The sequence below is a fragment of the Harmonia axyridis genome, chromosome 6, assembly GCF_914767665.1.
Source record: "Harmonia axyridis chromosome 6, icHarAxyr1.1, whole genome shotgun sequence".
NCBI lineage: Eukaryota > Metazoa > Arthropoda > Insecta > Coleoptera > Coccinellidae > Harmonia > Harmonia axyridis.
The window spans coordinates 2,553,884-2,580,292 of record NC_059506.1 but is presented as its reverse complement, the minus strand read 5'-3'; the positions used below and the strand labels follow the sequence as shown (position 1 = coordinate 2,580,292).

Sequence of the window (26,409 nt, the reverse complement as noted above, 5' to 3'; positions counted from 1 at the left end):
ATTTCTCCATATCTTCCTGAATCAGATGAGCTGCCACGTTGGGGTTACCGAATAATTTGGTATCGTCGGCAAATTGGGAACACTGAGAGTTGAAGATCTTGGGTAAATCAGAGATGTAGAGGAGAAAAAGTAGTGGACCCAAAACAGAACCCTGTGGAACTCCACTTCCAACAGGTCTCGCCGAAGAGAGAGATTTATCGACTCGAACCTGGAAGGTTCGATCGGTAAGAAATGCTTCAATCCAAGAAAGCAGGCGGCCGCGGACCCCAAGATGTTCGAGTTTATGTAAGAGAAGATCATGTGGTACACGGTCAAATGCCCGAGAAAAATCCAGATAAACAATGTCGACTGGACAGCCTTTATCAAGGGACTCAGACCAAGAGTTTACGCATTCAAGGAGGTTAGTAATGACTGATCTACCAGGAAGGAAGCCGTGTTGACATTCGGGAATAAGGTTACCGCCAATTGCAAACTCAAGGACACCACTCAAGATGATCTTCTCGCACACCTTTGCCACAATCGGAACCAGACTAATTGGACGATAATGATAGGATTTTCTTAACAGATACAGAAGTTCCATCAAATTTGCATGAAAAAACCTGAAGGTCGCAAAGCGGTCAATATTCCCAGGCGCAAGGCGGTCATATTTCCAGGACAAATGTGTAGATATGTGCGCCCGTTGAAACATATCCCGGCCCATACCATAACACTATCACCTCGGAATAGATGGACTTCTTGGACATATCGACGATTACGGGGTATGCGTGGGATTGTCCATACCCTTATTCTTCGAGAATCTGAGAATCGTCCATATCTGGATTCATCAGTAAAAGGGACACTACGCCAATGATCGTTCCAATTGATATGTTGCCTTGTCCATTCCAGTCTTTGACGCTTATGGTCAGGTGTTAATGGAACTCCTCTTAATGGACGTCTAGAACCATCACCTCTCTCAAACGTCGTCTGATGGTTTCGATGGAAACTTGGACCCCATCTGCATTTTGAAGAGATTCCGTAGCATTCTACACGTAGATGTAGGGTTTCTTCTCACCGAAACGGTGATGAAACTGAGCAGGTATTGTTTTCGTCGTCCACCAAGCCTTGGTCTTTCCTACACGGACCTGTCTCCCTGAACCTATTCCAAAATCGAGATATCACACTTTGGCTGACTTGGAGCCTTTTCGCTACAACAACCTGAGTTAGGCCACCCTGTAGCATTCCGATAGCCCTATTAGCCTCAGCGTTTGTTAATTCACGGCTTGGCATTTTCAGAAAACTCGTTTCAAATCGAAGCCGTTGATAAACTGACTCCATTTCAAAATAAGAACATTCATGAAGCATATGCAAAGAACCAAACTCCAGAAAAAAGGCGACCAGATTGAGGAAATGTCTCATACTGATTTTCATTGGATCGATTCAAGTTGTTATTGAGTTTTAAATTATTTTAGAGTGATTTTCTCGAAGATTACATACTTTTCAAGACGATTGAATGCGATATCCCTAATTCTTGAGGAGCATTATATTAAGAATCCACCGAACATCAAAAACTAGTTATTAGAACTAGTTTCGAAATTATAAATGAACAAACTGAACTGTGTTATTCTATAATATTCAACGTATTCGAATAATTCCTGAAATTTCACACATTTTTCATAAATGTAAAAAATGTAAATGTATTATCCATCTGTACGATATTTTATAGCTTTTATTTTAGTTTTGTTATCACCGTTCTGTTTTCTGTATTCATGATACATGAATTCTTATGAAAACTACGTAGAATCTTCAGTGTCTGATGATGAACTTGAAGTTCCAAACTGTAATGAAGTTCCAAACAATGTTATCCCCAAATTGTTAACACAATATTTTTGGAAGTGAAAACATATAAAATTTAAAACTTGTTTTGATTAATATCGACGATTTCTTTCGAAAACAACTGAAAAGATATTTATAGGCTTGGCCACTTGAGTTAGTGACCTATGGATTCAATCTCCTGTGTATACTTTCATTATCAGATAATATTTCATCGATGATTCCTAATTTAAGCGACGATATTAGCAGTACTTACCTCAAATGAAATTGATTGTCTCATCACATTTTGACGCAAATGTCTTATCTGGAGAGTTTTCGATTGTATGATAATGAAGAATTTAGACCTAGACTGATCTCCAGAACGAGAGCTATTGAATTCGAATCTGATCGAAATCTTTTCGATTTATTGCTTTCTTTTTTCGATATGATGTTGATGTCTTCGAGAATCATATCTGTTTGAAGCAATTCTTCGGAATGTAATATCCTTTTGAATGTGTCTCTATTCTATATATTTTTCTTTGATTATTTTGAATTCTGTAGGCCTAGCTCATTGTTTCCATGGAGCTTTATATTATAAAGGGTGTTTTTTTTCGAGGTATATAACTTTAAGTTGGCATTACTGTTCAAGATGGCGACCGATTTAGCAGCTGTCAAGTGATTTATTCTCAGTTTGGTTCGGCAATTCATAAAACGATCATCAAGTGAGGCGTAGATACGTCGAATGGCCCAAAATGAGATTGCCGTTGTTCCCGATTTTCATAAGCGAATTTTGTTTAGCGATGAAGCGCACTTCTGGTTGAATGGCTACGTCAACAAACAAACCTGCCGCATTTGGAGTGAAGCTAATCCTCAAGTGTATGTCGAAACACCGTTACATCCAGAAGAACTGACTGTTCGGTGCGCTTTATGGGCTGGTGGAATCATTGGTCCGTACTTCTTCGAAAACGATGATGGCCAGAACGTTACAGTCAATGTTGATCGGTAAAGAGCCATGATTACTAACTATTTCATTCCTGAATTGAACAACCATGATGTCCAGGAGCTGTGGTTCCAACAAGACGGCGCAACATGTCACACAGCTCGTGCCACAATCGATTTATTGAAAGACACGTTTGGTGACCGCCTAATTTCACGTTTTGGTCCTGTGAATTGGCCTCCAAAATCTTGTGATTCAACACCGCTAGACTACTTTCTGTGGGGCTATGTAAAGTCATTGGTCTATGCGGATAAGCCACAAACCCTTGACCATTTGGAATACAACATTCGCCGTGTTATTGCCGATATACGGCCACAAATGTTGGAAAAAGTCATCGAAAATTGCACGTCCAGATTGGACTACATCCGAGCCAGCCGTGGCGGTCATATGCCAGAAATCACATTTAAAATGTAATGACACCAGATTATCTTGCGGATAAATTAAATTCATGTCAATCGAATAATCCATCGTTGTTTTATTGCAATTTAAAGTTCTATAGCTCTAAAAAAACACCCTTCACAAGCATTGATATGCTCCCACAAGTTCAAAATTCAAAAACGAGTTCTTTTTAATCCACTGGTTTTTATTGAAATTAATGGAATATTTCCATAAATATTGTTTAGTGATTTTTGCATTGAAAAATGGGGTTGGGAGAACTGTTCTTCCTATGACAACTTGGCAGATAATATATAAATTCGTGGCAGTAGAGTTCTGAGTACCAACAGAATATAATAAAATATTACTATGAAATCTGTGCGAATCTGAGATATTCTCGCACGATGTAGTTCTACAAAATGTGGCAGAATGAATGGATAAGCAACAAAATTAGAGAAAGAATTCCACAGTTTCCAAAGCATAAATAGAGTGATACGTGAGACACATCATGATTGAAACCTACAATAATCACATTTTTTCAAACGGAAGTTATAGCTTTTCAGTCAGCTTCAATGCTTGCTTTATAGGGTTGTTTTATGATATTCTTTCGACTTTATTCAGTAGAATGCCATCTTCAAATTATGTAAAAAAAAATTTCAATCAATAGCTAATGGAAATGAAAATGAGGACAATAAAAATAACCACAGAACATTCAAATGCAATTATGTTACCCGATTTCGAAATATGATTCTCCAATTCATCATGGTTTATCTAAAAAACAAACATTGCAAATTGCTATGTCACCAAACATCGACCCAGTCGATGTAATCTTTTTGGTACAAATAAAATACGAACTATATTTATTACTGATCGTGCGGTAGTGTGAAAATATAAATACAAAGTAGCTCAACTATTGCCAATCATTGGTTATATTCGCATTAATTAAATATGAAGAGTATTTTACTTTGTTGTACCATATTTATAATCAGTGTTCAAGCAAAAGATGTCGAAAAGGAATGGATGGAATACCAGGTACGTCTAAAACGTAAACAAATGAATGCTCTTTTTGATACCTACGAGTTTTCAACAGATATTTCTTAATCCCCTACTCTAAAAATATTTCGTCTATCTGATCTAGGTTCTGGGAAAAGCTTTATCTATTATTCAATTGGCTTATTTTGCATATTTCTGTTGTCTTGTATTATGATTATCATTCAATTCAGACTCAATTGTGGAAACATTCAACCTTAAATTAGATATCATTGACATTCGTTATTGTTTTGAATCAGATCGAATCAATTACAAGAACATTAATCATTATCACTTGAAAATTTTGTTTTTTCTACTATTTTCTCTGATTTTTTTGGATAAGCTTGATTGAAATAACGAAAAAAAAATTTTTAATATGAATAGAACAAAGGATGTTACAATAATTACTTTCATTGATTGAAAATAATAACAAGAAGCGATGACATTGAATAACAAATTGAATATTTCCATAATTTTCCGCTGAATTAGATAATAATCATGAATCAAGATGGATATGAAAACTGGAAATGCATTCATATTTATGTACCTTCTAACCATTATTGAGAGAAGTTTGTATTTTATTTTTTCAGAAATGTAAGTATACCCATTTCTGATTGAACAAAAAACTTATATTGAATTACTGAATTAAAGATCTTGGGAATGTTGAACTCACTTCTGAAACCTGGGCAGTAGGTACATAATTTGGGTCAAAATAATTCATCTATTTCTTACTTCTTTTGTATTTCTCATTCAATCAAAACCATATTAGATGTCCTTTTATGAATTATGAATAAGCCAATTGGAATTATTCAATATTTCAACAACAAAAATTCTTGTCTGTGTATAGTATATCCAAAGTCACTTGAACTAGTCTATAAAAACCCTTGGCCAGAGATAATTGCAAAACAGTCATAAACCATAAGCTTTTCAAACCCTTGCCTTGAGTTGAAAATAATATTTTTGCGTATGTATGGGACTCAGATGTCGATTCTTTCAGAAAATTTGTGACGTGAGTAGCTTTTGCTGTTACATCAAAAATGATTCTATGTATTTCTACGGTGTTATAATTTGATTATTCTTTATTCTCGACCTGTAATATACTATCAAGGAACGTTATCAACGATGATGAACTGATCGTTGCATAGAATTATAAGAGCACGAAAATGTTTGAGATGAATTCGGAAATGTTCTGTCTGAAGATAAGACAAACTAGGGTAGAATAGGTGCATGACCTTGAGATCCATGAATGACATCGAATTTTCTACGTCAAATTAGCAGCTACGTTGCCGAATTGAATTTTATTTCTTCGTTATTGTAAGGCGAAATATATGACCCTCAGTGGAAGCAGAAGGCTAAATGATAATGATGTACAGGGTGATTCACCGCGATGGCCTATTGTTTATGGAAAACTAATAATAATTTTGTGCTGAAAATTTAAACAATTTCTTTTTATATTGGAAACAGATTACTACTTTCTTATTTCAAACGGCACACCCAGTATATTATTGCATTATCAGATAGCTTGGTTGATGATAATTTCAGCAATATGGCAATACTTGAGTATAAGCTCAACGGTTCATAAGTTAAAGAGATTCCTATAGATATCTCATGAAAAGTTTTTTGGAAAAGTCTTTATTTTTTATTCATTCAGTCAAATTTACGTAGATATAAAAAGAGAGGGGTCTCAAGAAAATCCTATACTTAAAGAGTTATCGAGGAAGAACTTGAACTAAGGAAAACTGCAATTTCTCATTGAATGGAGTAGTCTATGACTTCCAGAAAACATAAAAAGAAACTAAAAAGTTGAAATTTCACGAATTGTAATGAATTTTTCGTTAAGATGGTTGAAAATCCATAAACCAATAAAATTTTCAATTACGAATAATTAATGACATTTCATGAAATGTCAAATTTAGTTATCCAAACTTCGATTTTAGTTTCTATGTTTTCCGGAAGTCATAGACCGAGTCCTAGACTACTCCTCTCAGTTAGAAGTTGTAGTATTATATTATTATATTAGTATATTTTATTTATTATTATTATAGTAGTATATAACTCTTAAATTTTTCGTATTCAGAATCAAAATAAGTATTCAAAGATATATGTAACCTATTATTAAAACTGTTCTGACTGATGGCAGGAAATGGTGAAATATTTCTATTTTCTATAAAATACTTGATTGATTTTTCGATCCGGCTACGTAGCTGCTAATTTGACGTACTAAGAGCCTCAGCATCATATGCCTTTTCTACATGATTTCTCAAATCAGTAATGACATTGCTGAAATCAGAAAATGTAATGAAAATTTTGTTGGTTTTTCTCATTTTAATCAATTCTTCCTTCAGTGGAATGAAGATATTTAGGATGAGAAATCATTCTCTTCAGAACCCGTCATATATGAATTCCGACTTTGAAAGTAAACAGAGGAATAGATTTGATTGCGACATATTCATCTTTTTTTACATAAGCCATAGAATTGTGCCAAACATCATAGTCGAAATCATTAAAAGCATCAGTCACACAACGAACTAAAACTACGTAAAAATGCATTTCAATAATACCCCTATGGACCACACTGGTCTATGCGAACTATTGGAAAGTAATTAAGAAGTGATAGATGCAGCCAATGAGTGTAACCAAAAACGCTCTCAAAGTGGAAAGGGGAATACGAGGGGAAATATTCAGCCAATAAGATCAAACAAATCGGAACATTAGGTTTATTTGAGAGTATTGATAGCAATATTTTCATAAACTCCAAAGGAATTTCTGAAAACTTGGACAACCCTTGTATAATTGAAATATGCAGGCTTCCTCCAAGTGACTTTGGATATACTATAATAATTCATACTCATTACCATAATAAATATATATTTTATGAATTATGGCAGCGTTCAAACATCCAATATTGCCGAATTTTTTAGAAAAAATACGACAAAAATTATGAATCAGCTAGTGAAAAAGACCAGCGATATTCTATATTCAAAGAAAACTTGAAAAAAATAGAAGAGAACAACGTTCTATTTGAAAAAGGAAAGTCTAGCCACATGGAAGGTGTAAATCAATTTTCGGATTGGAATACAACAGAATTCTTCCACTACTTGAACAAGGGATTCTCAATGGGAGATAAAATTTATGGAGAATACTTCAAAAAATCCAAGGATTTTCAAATTCCCGAACATGTGGATTGGAGAGATCGATACGCTATAACTTCTGTGAAGAACCAGGAGATGTGTGGAGGTAGCTGGGCTTTCAGTGCTGTGAGTATTTAGCTTCGAAGTTCATATAATACGGGGTGTCCCAAGTTATCTTATACAGGCAATATCTAGCTCATTTTACAAGATATTTAAAAAATGAAAAGTTTGCTTTGAATAACATCAAAGTACCTTTCCATTGATTTATAAAAAAGTTCTTACATTTGACAGCCCTGTGGTAGCTACCCCTAACTTTTTATTTTCAAGTGGCACCCACAGTATATTGTCATTCTATTTGGAATACAACGATAGTACATACTTGGTATTTTTCATTAATAACAACAGAAACATCAACATTATGTGAAGTGTGAATTGCAACAAATTCAAAAAACGAAGAAACATTTAAAGCAAGTGTTCAAAATTATTTATTTTCTTATTATATCTCGGTTTTTTAAAACAAAAAAATTCATCTACTTCTCTTATGTGAAGTTTGTACAAACAAATAAAAAGAAAGAAGACACAAAATATTAATGTTTTGGTTGTTATCGAGGAAAACATTTATATTTTGTGTCTTCTTGTTTTGGAAAAACAAAATAATAATGTTTATGTTTGTGTTAATAACAACAAAAACATTAATATTCAGTGCCTTCGTTTACGTTATTTATTTATCCTTCTGAAAATGAAAAGCCTCCACCCATATTTGTACAAACGTCACATATGATAAGTAGATAAATTTTTTGTTTTGAAAAACCGAGAAATAATAAGATAATAAATGAGTTTGAACACTTGCTTCGAATGTTTCTTCGTTTTTTGAATTACATTGTATGTGTTTTGGTTGCAATTTATACTTTACAAAATGTTAATGTTTTTGTTGTTATTAATGAAAAATACGAAGTATGTGCTATTGTTGTATTCCAATATTTATGAGAATGAAAAATTTCTTGAATCATTTTGATAATGCAAGATCCAATTACAATGGGCCAGCAAACGCTTCGTTTTAAAGTTACAGGCTGTTTTTGTAGTCCTACTTTTTTGTGATGATTACAGAATTGATTGGGACGATTTACCGAAACTTTATTGATCTTAGCTATAGATTTGGTACATAAGTACCAAAACATATAATTAATTTATTCATCACAGCTTTCTACCTGGATCGTTACAATAATTCGGATTTTTCTGAGGTTTACTAGAGAGTTTTTTTCTAGAAAACTGTAGCAGATCCAACAGAATTACCAAAACCAAAAACCAAAAAATGGAATATGTATGTCGAATTCGAGTTGAATATCTTGGGAAGTGAAGGTGCTATCTGAACCAAACTTGAAAAACAAATCATTGGTTTTTTTAATACCCTGTATCTTCGAAAGCAAAGCGTTTGTGGGCCTATATTCACAGGATTTTTTTTCTTGAATTGATCCGAGGAATCTGTCATCTTTTTTATATCTTCAATTAAGGAACACCCTGTATAATAATCGATCTGTCTGGACGTATTCTGAAAAAACTCATACCTACATACCAAAATAGTCGGGTGGAATGTTTTATAAAGGGTGTTTTTTAGAGCTATAGAACTTTGAATTGCAATAAAACAACGATGGATTATTCGATTGACATGAATTTTATTTATCCGCAAAATAATCTTGTGGCATTACATTTTAAATATGATTTCTGGCATATGACCGCCACGGCTGGCTCGGGTGTAGTCCAATCTGGACGTCCAATTTTCGATGACTTTTTCCAACATTTGTAGCCCCATATCGGCAATAACACGGCGAATGTTGTCTTCCAAATGGTCAAGGGTTTGTGGCTTATCCGCATAGACCAATGACTTTACATAGCCCCACACAAAGTAGTCTAGCGGTGTTAAATCACAAGATCTTGGAGGCCAATTCACAGGTCCAAAACGTGAAATTAGGCGGTCACCAAACGTGTCTTTCAATAAATCGATTGTGGCACGAGCTGTGTGACATGTTGCGCCGTCTTGTTGGAACCACAGCTCCTGGACATCATGGTTGTTCATTTCAGGAATGAAAAAGTTAGTAATCATGGCTCTATACCGATCACCATTGACTGTAACGTTCTGGCCATCATCGTTTTTGAAGCAGTACGGACCAATGATTCCACCAGCCCATAAAGCGCACCAAACAGTCAGTTTTTCTGGATGTAACGGTGTTTCGACATACACTTCAGGATTAGCTTCACTCCAAATGCGGCAGTTTTGTTTGTTGACGCAGCCATTCAACCAGAAGTGCACTTTATCGCTAAACAAAATAAAATGGACGTAGTGCGCGATAAGTATTCCGCACAGAACCATTATCTTCGAAATGAAATTGCACTATTTGCAAGCATTGTTCAGGCCTGAGTCCATTCATGATGAATTGCCAAACCAAACTGAGAATAAATCACTTGACAGTTGTTAAATCGGTCGCCATCTTGAACAGTAATGCCAACTTAAAGTTATATACCTCGAAAAAAAACACCCATTATAAGTCTATATACACACAAACACACGAAACGCTCTCTCCAAAAAGTGTTAACTCACCAAGTCACCAATTTTCAATAACATTGCAGGTTGGAGCCATAGAGTGCCAATTAGGAATGAGAGGTAATATCCTTAACCTCAGCGAACAGAATATTATAGACTGTGCAGCTAATTATGGATGCAGGGGAGGATCAGTAGATCAAGCCTTCTATTATGTCTCTAGAACAGGGATTATGACTGATTATTCTTATCCTTTCATCGGTACAGAAGGTTCGTGCAGGTTCAGTGATTCGGGTATAAGAATTTCCGGAATCATCAAAATACCATCAGGGGATGAAAAAGCCCTTCAAGAAGCTATAGCTGTGGGTGGAGCTGTATCTGTCGGCATAGATGCTACAGAAAAACTGCAAAGATATAAGGGAGGAATTCTAGATGACGATCTATGTAGAAACGATTCCATGAAACACTGGGTACTCATTATTGGTTATGGAAAAGAAGACAACAAGGACTATTACATCATTAAGAACTCATGGGGTGAACAGTGGGGAGAAAAAGGTTACTTTAGATTAGCTAGGAATAAAAACAACCAATGCGCAGTAGCGACGCTGGCTTCGTTTCCTAGGCTCTAAATCAATTCTATTTATAGAAATATGTCTTGATGTATATATCGAATTTTATAGAACAATAATTATAGTTTTTTCACCTGTATTTGTTTTTTTGTTCTGGGAAAAAATATGGCTAGGCTAGATATCACTTGTGATTAGTTTTAAGAAATTTAAACACGACTTTCAGCTCTTCATCGATTTCTTCACTGATGAGCTAAATAATGCAACCATCCGAATCAACGAGGATTTACATCGGTTATGGGACATTGCTAGGAGACATGGCCTGTCTTTAAACGCAAAAAAATCATTTGCTCTTGCATTCGGCTCCAAAAACAGTAGACAACTCGTTAAGGATAATCTCAAAATCGTGGTTGCGAATGATATTGTTACTTTCGTTGATAGTGCACGTAATTTGGGGTTGATTATGGATGAGTCGCTGAGGTTTCGCGAGCATGTAGAGAATACCGTTGGTAGAGCCTATGGAGCGTTAAGAATCTTATATCCGCATAGATCGTATTTACCTATCCATACTAAAAAACTTCTGTGTGAGAGTCTGGTATTATCAAAGTTCAATTACTGCTCCCCTGTGTATAGCTTTTGCTTGGACCAGGACTCTCTTGGTCGAATTCAACGGGTACAGAACAACTGTATAAGATTTATCTTCGGGATTAAAAAATTTGAACATGTATCTTATAAGCTGGTAGAGTTGAATTGGCTTCCTATGAGACTTCGTTTGAACTATCATGCTCTCTGTACTTTTCATAAAATAGTTGTGAAGAGAAGACCACCTTATCTCTTCAATAAGTTGCAATACAATTATACAAAGCTGATGTTCACAATGTTAATATCAGGTATAGAAATTTGCTTACATATCTTCATCATAGAACCTCAACATTTCAAAGGAGTTTTAGATACAACATCTGTAAATTGTACCGGGTTTTTCACCATAATTTGACCCCCCCTTTAACTTTGTTACTAAAAGAGGTACAAAAAAATGTTTTCTACAAAAGTTTTACGAAATCGACTAGTGTTTTTTAAAGTGATTTCACAAAACGAAATATATACAGAGTGGGCAACATATTGATTGCAACTTCATTTTTTCAAATGGAACACCCTGTATATTTTTCTATATTTGACTAGATCTTTTTCCCCTGATTTCGAATATATGACATATGTTTGGCCTATCTCTCTTATTCTGAGTACCACAGAGTTTCGAATTTTAAGAACCACCTGGCTTGCTCAGTATTCAGTTTTCAAGTGGTAGGCTGCGATAACTCAAAATGCCATTTTTTGAGTTATCTCGTTGGCAACGATATGACATATAGTCAAATTGCTAACGAGATAACTCAAAAAAGAGCATTTTGAGTTATCGCAGCCTACCACTTGAAAACTGATTACTGAGTAAGCCAGGTGGTTTTTAAAATGCCCTTTTTTGAGTTATCTCGTTGGCAATTTGACTATATGTCATATCGTTGCCAACGAGATAACTCAAAAAAGGACATTTTTAGTTATCGCAGCCTACCACTTGAAACTGATTACTGAGCATGCCAGGTGGTTCTTAAAATTTGAAACTCTGTGGTACTCAGAATAAGAGAGATAGGCCAAACATATGTTATATATTTGAAATCAGGGGAAAAAGAGCTAAATAAATATAGAGAAATATACAGGGTGTTCCATTTGAAAAAATGAAGTTGCTATCAATATGTTGCTCACTCTATATATATTTTGTTTTGTGAAATCATTTTAAAAAACACTAGTTGATTCCGTGAAACTTTTGTGAGAAACATTTTTTTGTAGGTACCTCTTTTAGTTACAAAGTTAAAGGGGAGGTCAAATTATGGTGAAAAACCCGGTACAATGTTATATCTGAATTGAAACAACTTAATGATCACAGATTCAGGAACAAAATCAGAGAATACCTGCTCAGTTCCTCCTAACTCACCTTGTATCTCCGAGAGGGTAAAAAATGAAATTTTTTTTTTCAATTCTTTATGCTCTATTATTGTTTTTTTTATTAATGTTTCAACAAAGGTTAAGTGATTTAGGATTACCTGGAATGTTTTCTAATCGACGTTAATTTGTTTTAAATGATTATCGTTAGTTTTTAAAATCCAATTTTGGCCTCGTAGATGGTTAAAATTGACCTATGTGCGTCGGTTGAATAAAAATAATCACATGAAAATAATAATTGGATCAATTAACGTTTCCAAACAAACTGTTCGAAGTGTTGGTCAGGGTATCCCGAGAGAACATCGAAATAAACTGTGGAGACTCCAGGCCAGACCACGATTTCGTGCTTATTGGGATATCCTAGGTCCAGGACAGGACAGCGGTAGCAAGTGTAAAGCTGAAACCCTTTCCAGTTGCGGCTGAGTTTGGAGTGCAAGTTTTCCAGCATTGGCGTTCGTCCTCTTCATTCAGAAGTGGGTCTAGGGCTTGCGTTCTCAACGACCTATTCAGGAAGAGTGGCAGCTCTTGACCTCGAAAATTATTGGTAAAACGATTAGATTGAAAAATTGTATATATGCCGAGATAAAATTTCAGGGTGATTCCTAACTATGGTACGAAACTTCGGAAGGTGATTCGTTTTAAGAAAAAGAAATCCTACGAACATTTTTCCGGAGTAGCTTCGTTTTCGAGATACTGGGCGTTGAAGTTCAAGAGATACAATTGGCATTCAGAATTATATAATAGCACACCTAGTATATTACAGCATCATTAGATAATTTCTTCGATGGCAGGAACGTTCATTAAAATTCAATGCCCTCATTACATTACATTACACTGCGCAAAAAAATTAACGGACATTCTGAAAATCTCAATTTTAATGAAAGTTAACTCTACATTGACTTTATAACTTATTTTTTATGTTGTCTCGGGAAGGTTTTGAACAGAACAAGACACATTAAATGGAAGAAAAATTCAGGATTTCACCGAATCTTATGCGAAAGAAGAGAAATAAACAATTTTCAAAATACTGTAGTATGTATCAGTATGAAGAACCTGTATATTTTCATACTTGAGACGACAAGGTCCGTATAACCAAACACCATCTTAAAATATAAATATATTTACTATGTTTACCCTTGTCGATCGTGTTGTATTTATCAACTCGCAAGGTTGTTGTGAATATACAATATAAATAGTAAATATATATCATGTCGCTAGATACATAAAATAGTAATGATCTTATTCAGTAGTAGTCTGTAATTCATTCATTTGATGCTCACATTCTTGAATTACATCATGTGAGTTTTCATCTGTGATCAGTACAGTGTGCAGTAAGAAATAAATACCCTTTGATTAGTCTGGAGAGTATTAATTAACCATTCCTTCAACTGTATACCGATTGACCGAACCTACCCTCGCTGTCATGCTGATAAGTGATTTAATACTTGGTGTTTCCACCGCTTGCGTTAATTACAGCTCGGCAACGACGGTTCATACTCAAAATGAGTGATCTTAAAATGTTCTGATCTATTCCTTCCCAGATTTCTCTGAGTTGGATTCCTAAGTCATTAAGAGTAGCTTGATGATTTTCTGAAATTCTCAGCCTTCTACTGAGGTTGTCCCAAACCTGCTTAATCGGATTGAGATCTGGACTTCTTGCTGGCCATTCCATTCGAGAGACTTCAACCTCTTCAAGGTACTCCTGAACGATGCGCGCACGATGGGGTCTGGCATTATCGTCCATAAAAATGATATTTTCACCAATATATGGGGCAAATGGCACTACATGCTCTTCAAGAATGTTCCTTTTATACCTATCAGCATTCATAGCTCCATTATCAACGACCAGTAGTTCTGTGCGAGCAGTCAAAGATATTCCACCCCATACCATAATCGATCCTCCCCCGAAACCATTAGTACTCAGGAAATTGCACTAAGCATATATTTCCTGTGGACGTCTGTATACAAGGGAACGTCGATCACAATGGTAGAGGCAGAATCTAGATTCATCTGTGAAGAGAACTCTTTCCCAATCAGCTTCTTCCCAATGGATATGCTCTCTCGCAAAATCCAAACGCGTCCTTCGATGGGCTGGGGTAAGAGCTGGGCCTCTTGCCGCGACACGAGGCCTTAAATCATATTCTCTGAGGCGATTTCTTATTGTCTGAGTGCTTATTTGCACCCCATGAGTTGGCTCAAGCGGATTTTGAAGGGGGCGAGCGGTTGCAAACCGTTGTCTCAACGAAGAAACTCTCAAGTAACGTTCTTGAATGGCAATTGTTACCCGTGATCTACCCTGTCCTGGTCTTCGGACATTCATACCTGTCTCCCTGAATCGCTGCAACATTCTGGACACACTTATATGGGAAACTCAAAACCTTTCTGCAATTCTTGTGTTTGTCCACCCTTCTTCTCGCAAAACTACCGCTTGGGCACATTCCTCTTGGGTCAAATTGCGTGTTTTGCTTTGCATAGCGATCGAGAGTAGAAAATCAAACGAAAGAAAAACTATTGATCACTAGAATTGATCGAGAAGAACTGATTTCAGAATGGAGCCAATACATTCAAATTCCTCCAATAGGCTCCTCATACTTACCCTATCCTTTTGAGCATAGGGTTTGCTTAAGTAACCATCCCTTTTCTTCAACGTAGAGTTGACTTAAAGAATTAAACATATTTGTTGTAATTCCAAAATCGTGAGTTCTGATGAATTCGATTTGTCCAAGTCTCAAAAACAAACTCCCTGTAAATCTTTGACCAAACCGCAAAAAAGTGTTATAATACTACGTATTGACAAAATCGAAAATGAAAAAGGTTTTTTTCTGAAGCAGTAATCATAAAAATGTCCTCATCGTCAATTTTTTTTTTAATATTAACCTCTTTGACTTATGAACCTTTGAGTTTACAACTAAGTTGTGGCATATTGCTCAAATTGTCATCAAATAATAAGCTATGCAATAATAGGTATACTAAGTGTGTTATTCGAAATGGGGAAAGCAGTAGTATGTTTCCGGTATAACCGGAAGTTATCTGAAATTATTCAAGGCAGAAAGATAACTGTCTCAAACCCAAAGATGCAAATTTTCAGCACCAAATTATCATTAATTTTCATAAACGTGTAGAAGGCCATCGCCGGGAATCACTCTGTTCAAGTAACTATGTTTTTTCATTCAAAATTAATATATTGGTGCATAAAATACCATTGGATGTAAAATCTACACAGTTCTCTTCATTCGCACAAGATTGAACTTCTTACAGGTTTGACATAGGCCTAGAAGGAAAATAATATTAAACCTATCTTCATCTCTATTCAAAATACGTACTCATTTTGAGCGGCAATCTGAATTGAGGTGAAAAATTCCCCTAGATCTGAAGATGATCTACAAGAAATTATGAACATTAATGAATCCATACCTATACTTTTATGCAAAATAAGAAAAGTGATAATGAAATCAATCCAAAATATTTTCATTATCTATACATAAGGACCAACCTATCGAAAAAATTAATCTAATAATAAAATGATTTTCTTATCGAAAATTAGAATCATAATGAAATCTTATAAACTGAGAAGTACTCAATCTAATCCTTAACGTTATTTTGGTAGGTATATAAAGCGAATTCAGTAAACAACACGTCAAATTCGAAAAATTTTACGTTTTTCATCCGAGTTTATGTGGATAGCTATAATGAAGGTTTTAGCTCTTATTTGTTTAGTTGTGATTGGTTGTGTTAACGCCATCAGCGACGAAGAAGTTCTGCAAAAATGGGAAAGTTACCAGGTGAGTACTACTCAATTAAAACAATCAATTTATTCTCCCTTCTACTTGTATTTTGATTTTATACTTCATAAGGAATGAAATGAAAATATAATTTGTTTTTTTATCATCAGGTGGAATTTGGAAAATCGTACCGATCACCAGTTGAAGCCCGTAAACGTTTGGCAATATTCAAAGAAAATTTAGAGGAAATTGAAGTACACAATGCCCTTTTCGAACAAGGAAAATCTACGTACACTAAAGGCATCAACCAATTCACTGATTGGACTAAGGAAGAATTCATGCAATACGTGAACAAAGGTGTGCTCAACAAACCTGTCATTGTTGGTGAAATCTACAATGCAAGCAAAAGCTTCTCCAACGTTGGATCAGTCGACTGGAGGTCAGCTGGAGTTGTTACTCCTGTTAAAAATCAAGGACAGTGTGGATCATGCTGGTCTTTTAGTGCTGTGAGTAAACTTTTTACAACTTCACATTTTTTTTATCATTAATTTTTCATTTTTATTCAATTTTTCCAATATAACCTATCGAAATCTATACAAATGGGCAAGAAATCTTCACAATATAAGTTTTGAGATCATGTAGAACCCAAAAATTTAATAAATAAAAATTATCCTCATTTCCAGATTTTGAGAGTGAACTACACCTCATGGCTGGTCAGATAAAAACGAAATTAGAGAAATTTCTTTTTACGAATTACCGATTTTTATGGGGTTCTCACATTATTTTCATAAACAATAATCTAATTGTGGAAAGTAAATATTTGTTATATGCTAACGAAAAGAAAAATTGGTAACTTTTCGTTTTTTGAAAGAGAATTGATAATATGTAAAATGTACAAAGCACTCATACATGTTTCAAATATTTGTGAAAAAAAAAACTACCAAAAATCATTACAACAGGGCTAAAACTATAATTTCGTGAAAAAAATAATCGATCTTTGTACAGTGCATCCCATTTTGGGTGAGACAGCCAGGTTTCTCGCTTGTTATTTAAGATAGAGCCTTGCAATTTTCACGTTCCTGTCCTACTTTTTTGTGAAACTCAAGTTGGTCTAATCAGATTTTGCATAACTGTTTCCGTTCAAGAGATACAGGGCGATTTTGGAAATTGATACTTTTCGGACCCCTCCTTTATCTCCGAAGTTATTAGGAATAATGCTGAGGTAAAAACTACATCTGAATCAGAATTCTGCGTAGAATCCAGTGGCGTACTCAATTTTTTTTTCGGGGTATGATTTTGATGATTCAACACAAACCTATATTTTTTTTAATGGAACACCCGATATATCATTACTTCGTTGAATTCGTTATTGTTTTCCCTTCAAAATGATGTATGATACGATGAAGGAAGGATGTTCAGAAATGTCAAACAAACACTAAAACATCAAATAATGATGATTTTTTGTTAATGAGCAATGGATTTCCCATATGGAAAATGGATCAATTGGATAATTTTCATTTGTGATTTTTAGGGTTGAATAATTCAATTGAAGATAATGAAAATTTAAATTCGATACCTATTCGATTTATACCATCTCTATTCGATTTGAAGTTACAGATTGGGTTCGAATAATTCAATAGGAGATAACGAAAATTTCTATTCGATATCTATTCGATCCATACTATCTCTATTCGATTTGAAGTTACAGAATGAGCTCGAATAATTCAATTGGAGATAAAGAATATTTTTAAATTCTTCATTACGTTGTTTAGTAATGTTTCAATATTTCAGACTGGAGCCATCGAAGGACAACTTGGAAGGAATGGCTACCTAACATCCCTCAGCGAACAGAATCTGATCGATTGCTCAACTTCCTATGGAAATTATGGTTGCAATGGAGGACTTATGACTGCAGCTTTCAGCTACGTTATTCAAAATGGAATCCAAAGTGAACAAGACTATCCTTATATAGCTATGGGTGCATATTGCCAAGCCGATTCTTCAAGAATTGTCACTAAACTTTCAAGCTATATGAACGTTGCTTCTGGAAGCGATGCAGCTCTCCAACAGGCAATTACTGAGATCGGTCCAGTTTCTGTTGCCATTGATGCTACAAACGCTTTACAAAGCTATAGCGGGGGTGTTTTTAACGACTACTCTTGCAACAGTCAATCTTTGAACCACGGTGTTCTTGCTGTTGGATATGGAACTGAAAATGGAGAAACTTACTATATCGTCAAAAACTCATGGGGAGCCAATTGGGGAGAAGCTGGATACTTTAGGTTGGGAATGAATACATATAACCCATGTGGAATTGCCTCAATGGCTTCCTTCCCTGTGTTATAGATTGTGATATTTTTTATTGGAAGTATGTATAGGTATTAAAGGAAATTCTGTTTTAGTTTGAAACTTTGTTTTTCTATCATTTCTACAATTACTTCCAAACAATTATTTGAAGTTATCCGTTAATTGAAAAAATTATCAATCAGTTATTTTGCTCTCAATTCATTATTCGGTATTCAAGAAGTTCAATTAGTTTTGCTATCTTCACAATTCACAATGAACAAGAAAAAAAAATTTTCATGGAAAATTCCCGCTGAAACGCTCCATTCTGTCACGGTATTATGGTAATGTCACTGCATAAAAAAGTCACATCCATAGACAAACTAACTAGTTTATCTATGATATTATCACCACATGCTAACGGTCTGTCAAACTGATCTAATACCAGCTGATATTGACAGTCAAGTCGGTTTGATTATATCATCTGACGTTCTAAACCATAGATAAACTATATATAGATATGATTAGTTTGTCTATGGTTTAGAACGTCAGATATAGTCAAACCGACTTGACCGTCAATTACTGCGTTCGGTATATGTCACACCGTTCGCACAATTCCCACCGTAAGCTCCCTAAGCGTTCGGCAAATCACACCTTTCGCAACGTCTGCACTTTTCTGCGTTCGGTAAATGTCAACCTAATGCACCGGTGCATAACCTTTCGCACCGCCTAGGTAGACGGAGAAAAGGGTGCGAACTGTGGACCATATATTACAATAATATTAACATAAAAATGAAGAAAAGAAGTACGCCAAATTCTGTGGGATAGGAATTTTTATTTCAAGAGGTTATAGTGAACACAAATAAGTTTTATATTCAGGACAATACAAATGAAAATTGCAGGCTTCACAATAAGAAATAAATTTATTTTTAAAGAGGAGACTAAACCGGGCATTACAAATATTACAATTGATGCCTTTTTTGATTATATTAATTTTCTCTTGAAATCCGGTAGATCGTATTAAGCTTTGAAACTTAAAATTAGAAATTAAGGATTGGTTTGAAAATAGATACATGCATTGGTTGTCTTTGAACATCATGCACGAATCTGAGAATTTTGGAAATACAATATTCATGAATTATAAGCTTATTATACAAAATCTCTTTATATATTTAGAGTTTTTTTTTATGTTTGTATATGTTGAAGGCATTTAGGAAACAAATATTATTATTAAATAATATTATTATTAAAAATAAAGGTTTATTTTACGAAATACATAATTGTATCTCAGCGAAGAAATCTTTCATCCATTTTCAAAGAATAGATTATAAAATTCCTTTTACTCTCTTCTAATTGGTTCCCTGATTGATGATACATATTTTCGATGTCTACGAAATTTCCAACTTTTTCATTAAGTGGTTCATCAACAATATCCTCAGGATTATCTCCTTTCAACACTTTCAAGATGAACACAATTATGTAGAATACATCCTGATATCACGAGGAGACAAATTAAATCTAGTCTGGCCGTCTCCAATAATTTCAATCGACGAAATTGCTTTTTTTCTTTTCACAAAACACATTCAAAAATTCTTCGATATCAGCTCCGTTAGCTCCGTCAGCGTTCGGCAAATCAAGAACGCACCTATTGCTCCGTGGTCACGTGACCTATCAACCGTTTACACTTTACACCGCACGCTACGCACCGGTGGGCATATACCGAACGCAGTAAATATCAGCTGATATTAGTTCAGTTTGATAGACCGTTAGCACGTTGTGATCATAGATAAACTAGTTAGTTTGTCTATGGTGGTGACTCTTTTATGCAGTGACGTCACCAAAATACCTTGACAGAATGGATCGTTTCAGCGGATATTTTGAAAACTTTTTTATTTACCTATTTTTTATTGGTACTTTCTATATTTTTCCATGAAAATATTTTCTGTCGTGTTTATATAGGGCTCATCTACAAATTAAAAGCAATTTCAAAATATAGGCAACATCCCTTTTCCAAGTTCTCTGTTCACCAACTGATTTGTTTCATTTCATGTGGTTAGGACGAAAAGTTTTAGTTTAAGAGGTAAGGTGAAATTGGCATATAACAGGATTCAAATAAACTATAATTCAACACCCTTTTGTAATCGTGACGAAATAACATATCCTTCAATCTATAGCAATCAAATTTTCTAAAATAATTTCATGGCCTTATATCCTCAAGCATTTTGTTGTCTTCAAGGAGGAAATGAAGTGTTTGTTTAGAAAATTCTCAAAGATCTTATGACTTTTGTCAGAAAATTCAAATAAAATCGACAAAGTAGTTGTGATAACAAATATCAATAGAATTCTTTCAGGTACATAAAAGTTACAAGGCATGACAGATCTAGAAATTGATGTAATTTTTCCTTATGTAACTTACTCAATAACATTCTCCAGCATGTCTTCCCATTTTCCGTTAAAATAAATTTAAAGTATTATATGTTCCTTAAAGAATTGAAAACCTACCACATTATGGCTGAGATCCTACCTACCGATGTGAGGTATTTCAAACTACTTGTTAATTATTTTTATAAGCTTAAGACAAAGTGTATTCTTAATTTTATGCTATTTATATTTAAACTTACTATTTTTTTTTATTTGAATTAACATATTTCGACAATTGGCCATTGACACATGGTATATAAAATATTCTATTCATCTTTGTATTACAGGTGAAAATGTTTACAAAATATGAGTATTTACAGAAAAGGAAACGACGTAACATTGATCATATATTATGATTGTACAATTGGCATTCTTCCAGAAATTTTATTTGTTTGTATTGCTGAGCTGAGGTTTTCCTTTATAATTTTTCAAATCCGATTCGACTACGGAGTTCATCAGCTAGATAGAAGGTTTTTTTTTTACAGTTAAACGAGTTTCTCCACAGTTATACAGGGTGGCCACTTTTTCAATGGGATTGTATTGGTAACTTTTAAACCATAAGAGTTAGAAGGTCGGTCAAATGGAGAAAAAGTTGCATGCATAGAAGCATTATCAAACAGTTCAAACAAATCGAGATTATCAGGGCCGGTTTTCGAGATATCATAAGAAAAGTAAATTATGTCATTTTGATTTTTCTTTTTTTCCCACTTCATTTCAAATATCATCAAAAACTGTCACAGGAATTTTTTATTTGACAGTAAATTATCCTCAATTTGACGTAATCAGATTTTGTATCCAACGTTTCGTACTCTCTGGACCACCCTCAACCTCATTTTTTTCAATACGGACCTGCCTATTTTATGACATTTTTCGAAATAACTTTTAACGCTGAATTCAACGATATATCATACAATGTCATTCAAAGTAGATTTTCAGGTGATTTTGACCCTTATCCAATTTTCTTCGGGTCGGATCTGTATTACCTTCATTTAGTTTAATTAACAACATGCAATATGCAATAAATTTCGATAAGAAAATCAACTTACCCATCTTGAACTAAATGGAACATATTAGAATCAAAGCAAGAAACCAGTATACTGGTTTCTTGGTTCTTCTTTTATAATAATCATTCAAATATTTCAATTCATAATAATTAAACGAAAGTATCATTTAATGAAAGGAAAATCAAATGATTATTCGAAAGTAAATAAAAATGAATGAAGTAAGTGTTCGAAATGTCCACCATTTTGTAAAATGCACTTTACGGTTCTGGAACCCATATACTTCTTATACATTTGCTTGTTTGGTCTCCTTGAATACCTTCCAAAACATTCTCAATTTTCTCGCGAGGTATCACTATTGTTGTATTTGTCATTTGTTCCGTTGAAACAATTTACAGAATCGAAATTTATTTTGAGAGCATTACGATATAATTTTTGCAAGGCTTGGTATTCAAATTTAAAATCATTGTATTCGCGTCTCTTGACTATTTTATTAAGAGCAGTTTTTGAAAAATTCCATTGACTGGCCTCAGTTCTCGATTTTATTTCTGGGTTCAATTGAATTAGGGTCAGAACATTGATAGTAGTAATAGTAGTAATAGTAATAAAATATATTTGTACTTAAGCTGTTTACAAGAACAGATGTACACGTCAGTCATACATAAAATCAAATTAAAATCTATCACACATAAATTCTTCTACGGAATAATAACATTTAGCTATAAGGATCCTTCGGACAGCTATTTTGAACTTCCTAATATCAAGGTCAACAATTTCCGTCGGGAGTCGGTTGAACATTTTTACTCCCGCATATGTGGGTGACCTCTCATACATGGACAGCCTGTGTCCCTCCAACAAGAGTCTGTTTGCATTTCTCGTCTCGTATGGATGCCAAAAGGAATTTACTTTCATGGAAGATATATTATTTTTCACATGTAGTAAAATTCTGTAAATATATATGCAAGGGAATGGGAGAATATTATATCTTTTAAAAAATGGTCTGCACGAGTCAGTTTGTTTGAGGTCAAATATCAAGCGTATTATGCGCTTCTGTCCCACGAACACCCTATTCGCGTCCACACTATTGCCCCACAGTATAGTTAAATAACTCATATTACTGTATATCAATGCATACTACATTGACATGAGTACATCTCTCTTTGATGTCCATTTCATTGTGTGAATAGCAAAGAAACCAGAGTTAATTTTTATGCACACATCATTCACGTGGTGCTTCCAGTTTAAGAACTCATCCGTCTTGACTCCCAAGAACTTCGTTTCAGATGCAGTATGGATGCTCCCCAACTCTACCTCCCTAATATAGCTAGTCTTAAAATTCAGGCAAACGGTCTTACTTAGGTTCAATATGATATTATTACTGCTGCACCATGCATCGAAGTCACCCATTACAGTTCTCAGCTTAAGTTCTAGCTCCCCAGGCGACGCCGCCGAGACCACAACTGCTATATCATCAGCAAACATGGTGACCTTGCCGCTTTTTATTATTTCTGGTACTTCATTTATGAAAATTAAAAACAGAAGTGGTCCCAGCACCGACCCCTGGGGGACACCTGTATCGATGTCGAAGTCCTCCGAAACATACCGGCCAACTCTTACACAAATCTTCCTGTCATTCAAATATGATCCTATCAGTTTCAGTATATTTCCCCTGAAGCCACAGGCATATAGCTTATCGATTAAAAAGTCATGATTAATTATGTCAAATGCTTTTGACAGGTCGAAAAAGAGAACAGCTACGTGATTACCGACATCGAGCTCAATATAAACCTTCTCAAACAAGGACGCAGCCGCACTCTCAGTAGACCTGCCAACACAAAATCCATGCTGTGACTCAGAAATGACAGAATTTCTACCAACAAAGGACATCATTCTATCGAATAACAGTCGTTCAACTACCTTATCTATAACATTCAATAAAACTATTGGTCTATAATTGTCAAGATTGAGAGGGCTATCTTTTTTGAGTATGGGGATCAGCAGCCCCCTCTTAAGCCCTGTAGGAAACATTCCAGTCACAAACATCTGATTCGCCAGAAATTGAATGGGGGAAGCCAATTCAGCGGACAACGATTTAATCAATTTTATAGTCATTCCGTCCGTACCAGAGCTATTCTTTAATTTCATTTTCTTAATTATATCGATTATTTCGCTTGAATCTACATACGTAACAAAGAAACTTTCGGAGATGGTCCTCTTTGAAACCGTACAATGCCGAGACAAGTTACTACCGAATCTATTCTCAAGAGCTGTGTGTGCCACACTAGAAAAATGGACACCAAAAGCTCCTGCTACCTTAACATTATCTTTGGTGACAGCATCGTTAATTGTTAAACATATTTCAGACTTACGTTTTGTTCGTCCTAACTCGGAATTGACTATCTGCCAGATGGCTTTTTGTTTATTCGAACTGCCCGAAATTTTCCTCTGAAAGAATTCCGCTTTAGCTTTAGTAACTAGATAGTTGTGCTGTCTTTTAAACTGTCTATACTGCTCAGAGATGAGGAAATTGGATGTATTCTTACTAAGCCAAAATAAATTTTTAAGTTTTTTACTATTTTCTATTATATCATTTGTGATCCATGTTTTCGATTTCAAATTTATTACTCTGTAGAAACTATTCGACTCGACAGCGCGCATAATAATATTCAAGATCTCATTATAAATTTCATCAACATTGGTTAGGTCATAAATTCCCTCAAATGCATCACCCGCGACATCTTCCCGAACCAACTTAGTGTCAAATCTTTTGATCCTCTTTGAGGTGAACAGAGGCTTATGGGGTGTTTCAACTCTGAAGATACAGAGTTGGGCAAGGTGATCTCCTAGATTGGGCTGAAGAATAGAAGATGTTATCAAATCGGCATTGGAAACCAAATAATCGAGCTTTTGCTCATGTTTTGCACCTGCTTTATCAAAGAACACTCTGGTAGGACTTACATTTGTGACCCCCAGTTGAAACGACCTAAACAATTCCAACAATTTAAGTTTCTGAGGACCATTGTCCAGGTATTTAACATTAAAGTCTCCACAAAAAAATAAACAATTACTTATTCTACTACAATAGGACAAAAGTTCAAACGCCTTGCTTAGAAAGACATCAAAGTCAGCCGACGGAGATCGATACACACAGATCACACAGTAACTGAACTTCTCTAAAGAAACCTTTATAGCACATACCTCACACACATAGCTTAGTGCATACTTGCTGCAGTCGATTGAACGCACATTGTGTCTCAAATCTGCTCTACCATAAATTAATGAACCACCATGGCTACCATCTTCTCTTGTGTAATTTGCAAGGATATTGTACTTAGGAACATTCATGAGATTAACATTGACGCTACTACACCAGTGCTCAGTAACGCACATAAAATCACAGTTGGTCTCTCTTGAAAACACTTCCATTCGTCCCAACTTGTTTGCCAGACTCTGGACATTCACATGACAAATCTTCAGTTGATGGATTATATTGGTGCTTCTATTATTTGGTTTGCTGTTTTTTCGATCTGTCTCGAAAGAAACGAAATGGCTTTATTGCTACACCCTTTGGCCAGGCTTTAGGATCCATCAGGACATTTTTCAGTGAGATGTCTGCACCCACTCTGAATGATCTACTGAGCGCATTTTCATGTGTAGGTAACTGCGTTACCACAAAGTTTTGGCACTTGAATTTATTTTTCAGGTATGATTCGATTTGCACTGCAGTTACAAGGGGCTGCACTCTACCCACGTAAAGCCAAAGCCTCCTGGCCACGGCAGCAAATGAACCTCCATCGCCCTCAGCTGAGGAATGATCGTCATCATTTTCACCCCATAAGATATTGCTCTTACGTTTTGACTGGGAAGAATTGCCTTTCGCACCATGTGCTTCACTCTGAGTTGGTCGATTTAGATCTGTATCTGGACTTGTCCCTGATGTTCCTACTGCTGTGAATTCATTAGCAGTAGAGGCTTCCTCATCACGAGAAGTATGAGCCAATAAACTTTTTTTGATCTCGGACACTGATGGGTTTGACTTGACAACATCATATTCCATGTTAACTTGCTTTCTGTTATTTTTATTCTTCGAATTTGATTGAAGTAATGAGATGATCAAATCTTTATCCTTTATCATAGAGTCCATATTGGTTGAAAGCTGCTGCAAATGTTGAATTTTTAACTCTGCGATTTTTAAATCATTTTTCATATTTATTATTCCGTCATGGTTAAATCGATCAGAACATGCGATCTCATCGAATCCCCCGGAAGCTCTATTGTTCGTGTCCATGTCGAGTCGATCAACAACTAATTTTACCTGTGGTGACACAATCACACCCTCTGGCACTTTTCTGTGCAATATAATGGATATTAGCACATCTTTTTTGTATTTGTTCAACTCTGCGACCAGATCGTTGGAGTCACCTGATGGCGCCATCTGAGAGGTGTATGGGATCCTTTAGGATGTCGCTCACCAGTCTGACGTTATCTTATCAGATTATCGATAATATTAATGTGGTAGTCGACAGTATCACTAATTTGTTATTGACTTATTTCAATCGAAATCAATCCTC

At 35.1% G+C, this 26,409-nt stretch overlaps 3 protein-coding genes across 4 annotated transcripts in view; all 3 read left to right on the top strand.

Moving 5' to 3' along the window:
• LOC123682573 overlaps positions 1 to 26,409 on the top strand; it is a 386,250-nt gene that overhangs the window by 136,874 nt on the left and 222,967 nt on the right. The gene's annotated exons all lie outside the window — the stretch shown is intronic.
• On the top strand, positions 3,981 to 21,384 carry LOC123682582 (procathepsin L-like). 2 transcript variants are annotated; one of them, XM_045621295.1, is made up of 4 exons: positions 3,981 to 4,192; positions 7,111 to 7,446; positions 9,946 to 10,515; positions 21,344 to 21,384. In XM_045621295.1, the coding sequence occupies exons 1-3, from the start codon at positions 4,109 to 4,111 to the stop codon at positions 10,483 to 10,485; spliced, it is 960 nt and encodes a 319-aa protein (XP_045477251.1). In that variant the 5' UTR covers positions 3,981 to 4,108; the 3' UTR covers positions 10,486 to 10,515; positions 21,344 to 21,384. The 2 variants fall into 2 exon arrangements, with proteins under 2 accessions (XP_045477251.1, XP_045477250.1); XM_045621294.1 differs by lacking the exon at positions 21,344 to 21,384 and having other exon boundaries at positions 9,946 to 10,562.
• Positions 16,034 to 18,542, top strand: LOC123682577 (procathepsin L-like). The gene is made up of 3 exons (XM_045621287.1): positions 16,034 to 16,193; positions 16,304 to 16,639; positions 17,925 to 18,542. Exons 1-3 carry the CDS (start codon positions 16,086 to 16,088, stop codon positions 18,477 to 18,479), a joined length of 999 nt encoding a protein of 332 aa, XP_045477243.1. The 5' UTR covers positions 16,034 to 16,085; the 3' UTR covers positions 18,480 to 18,542.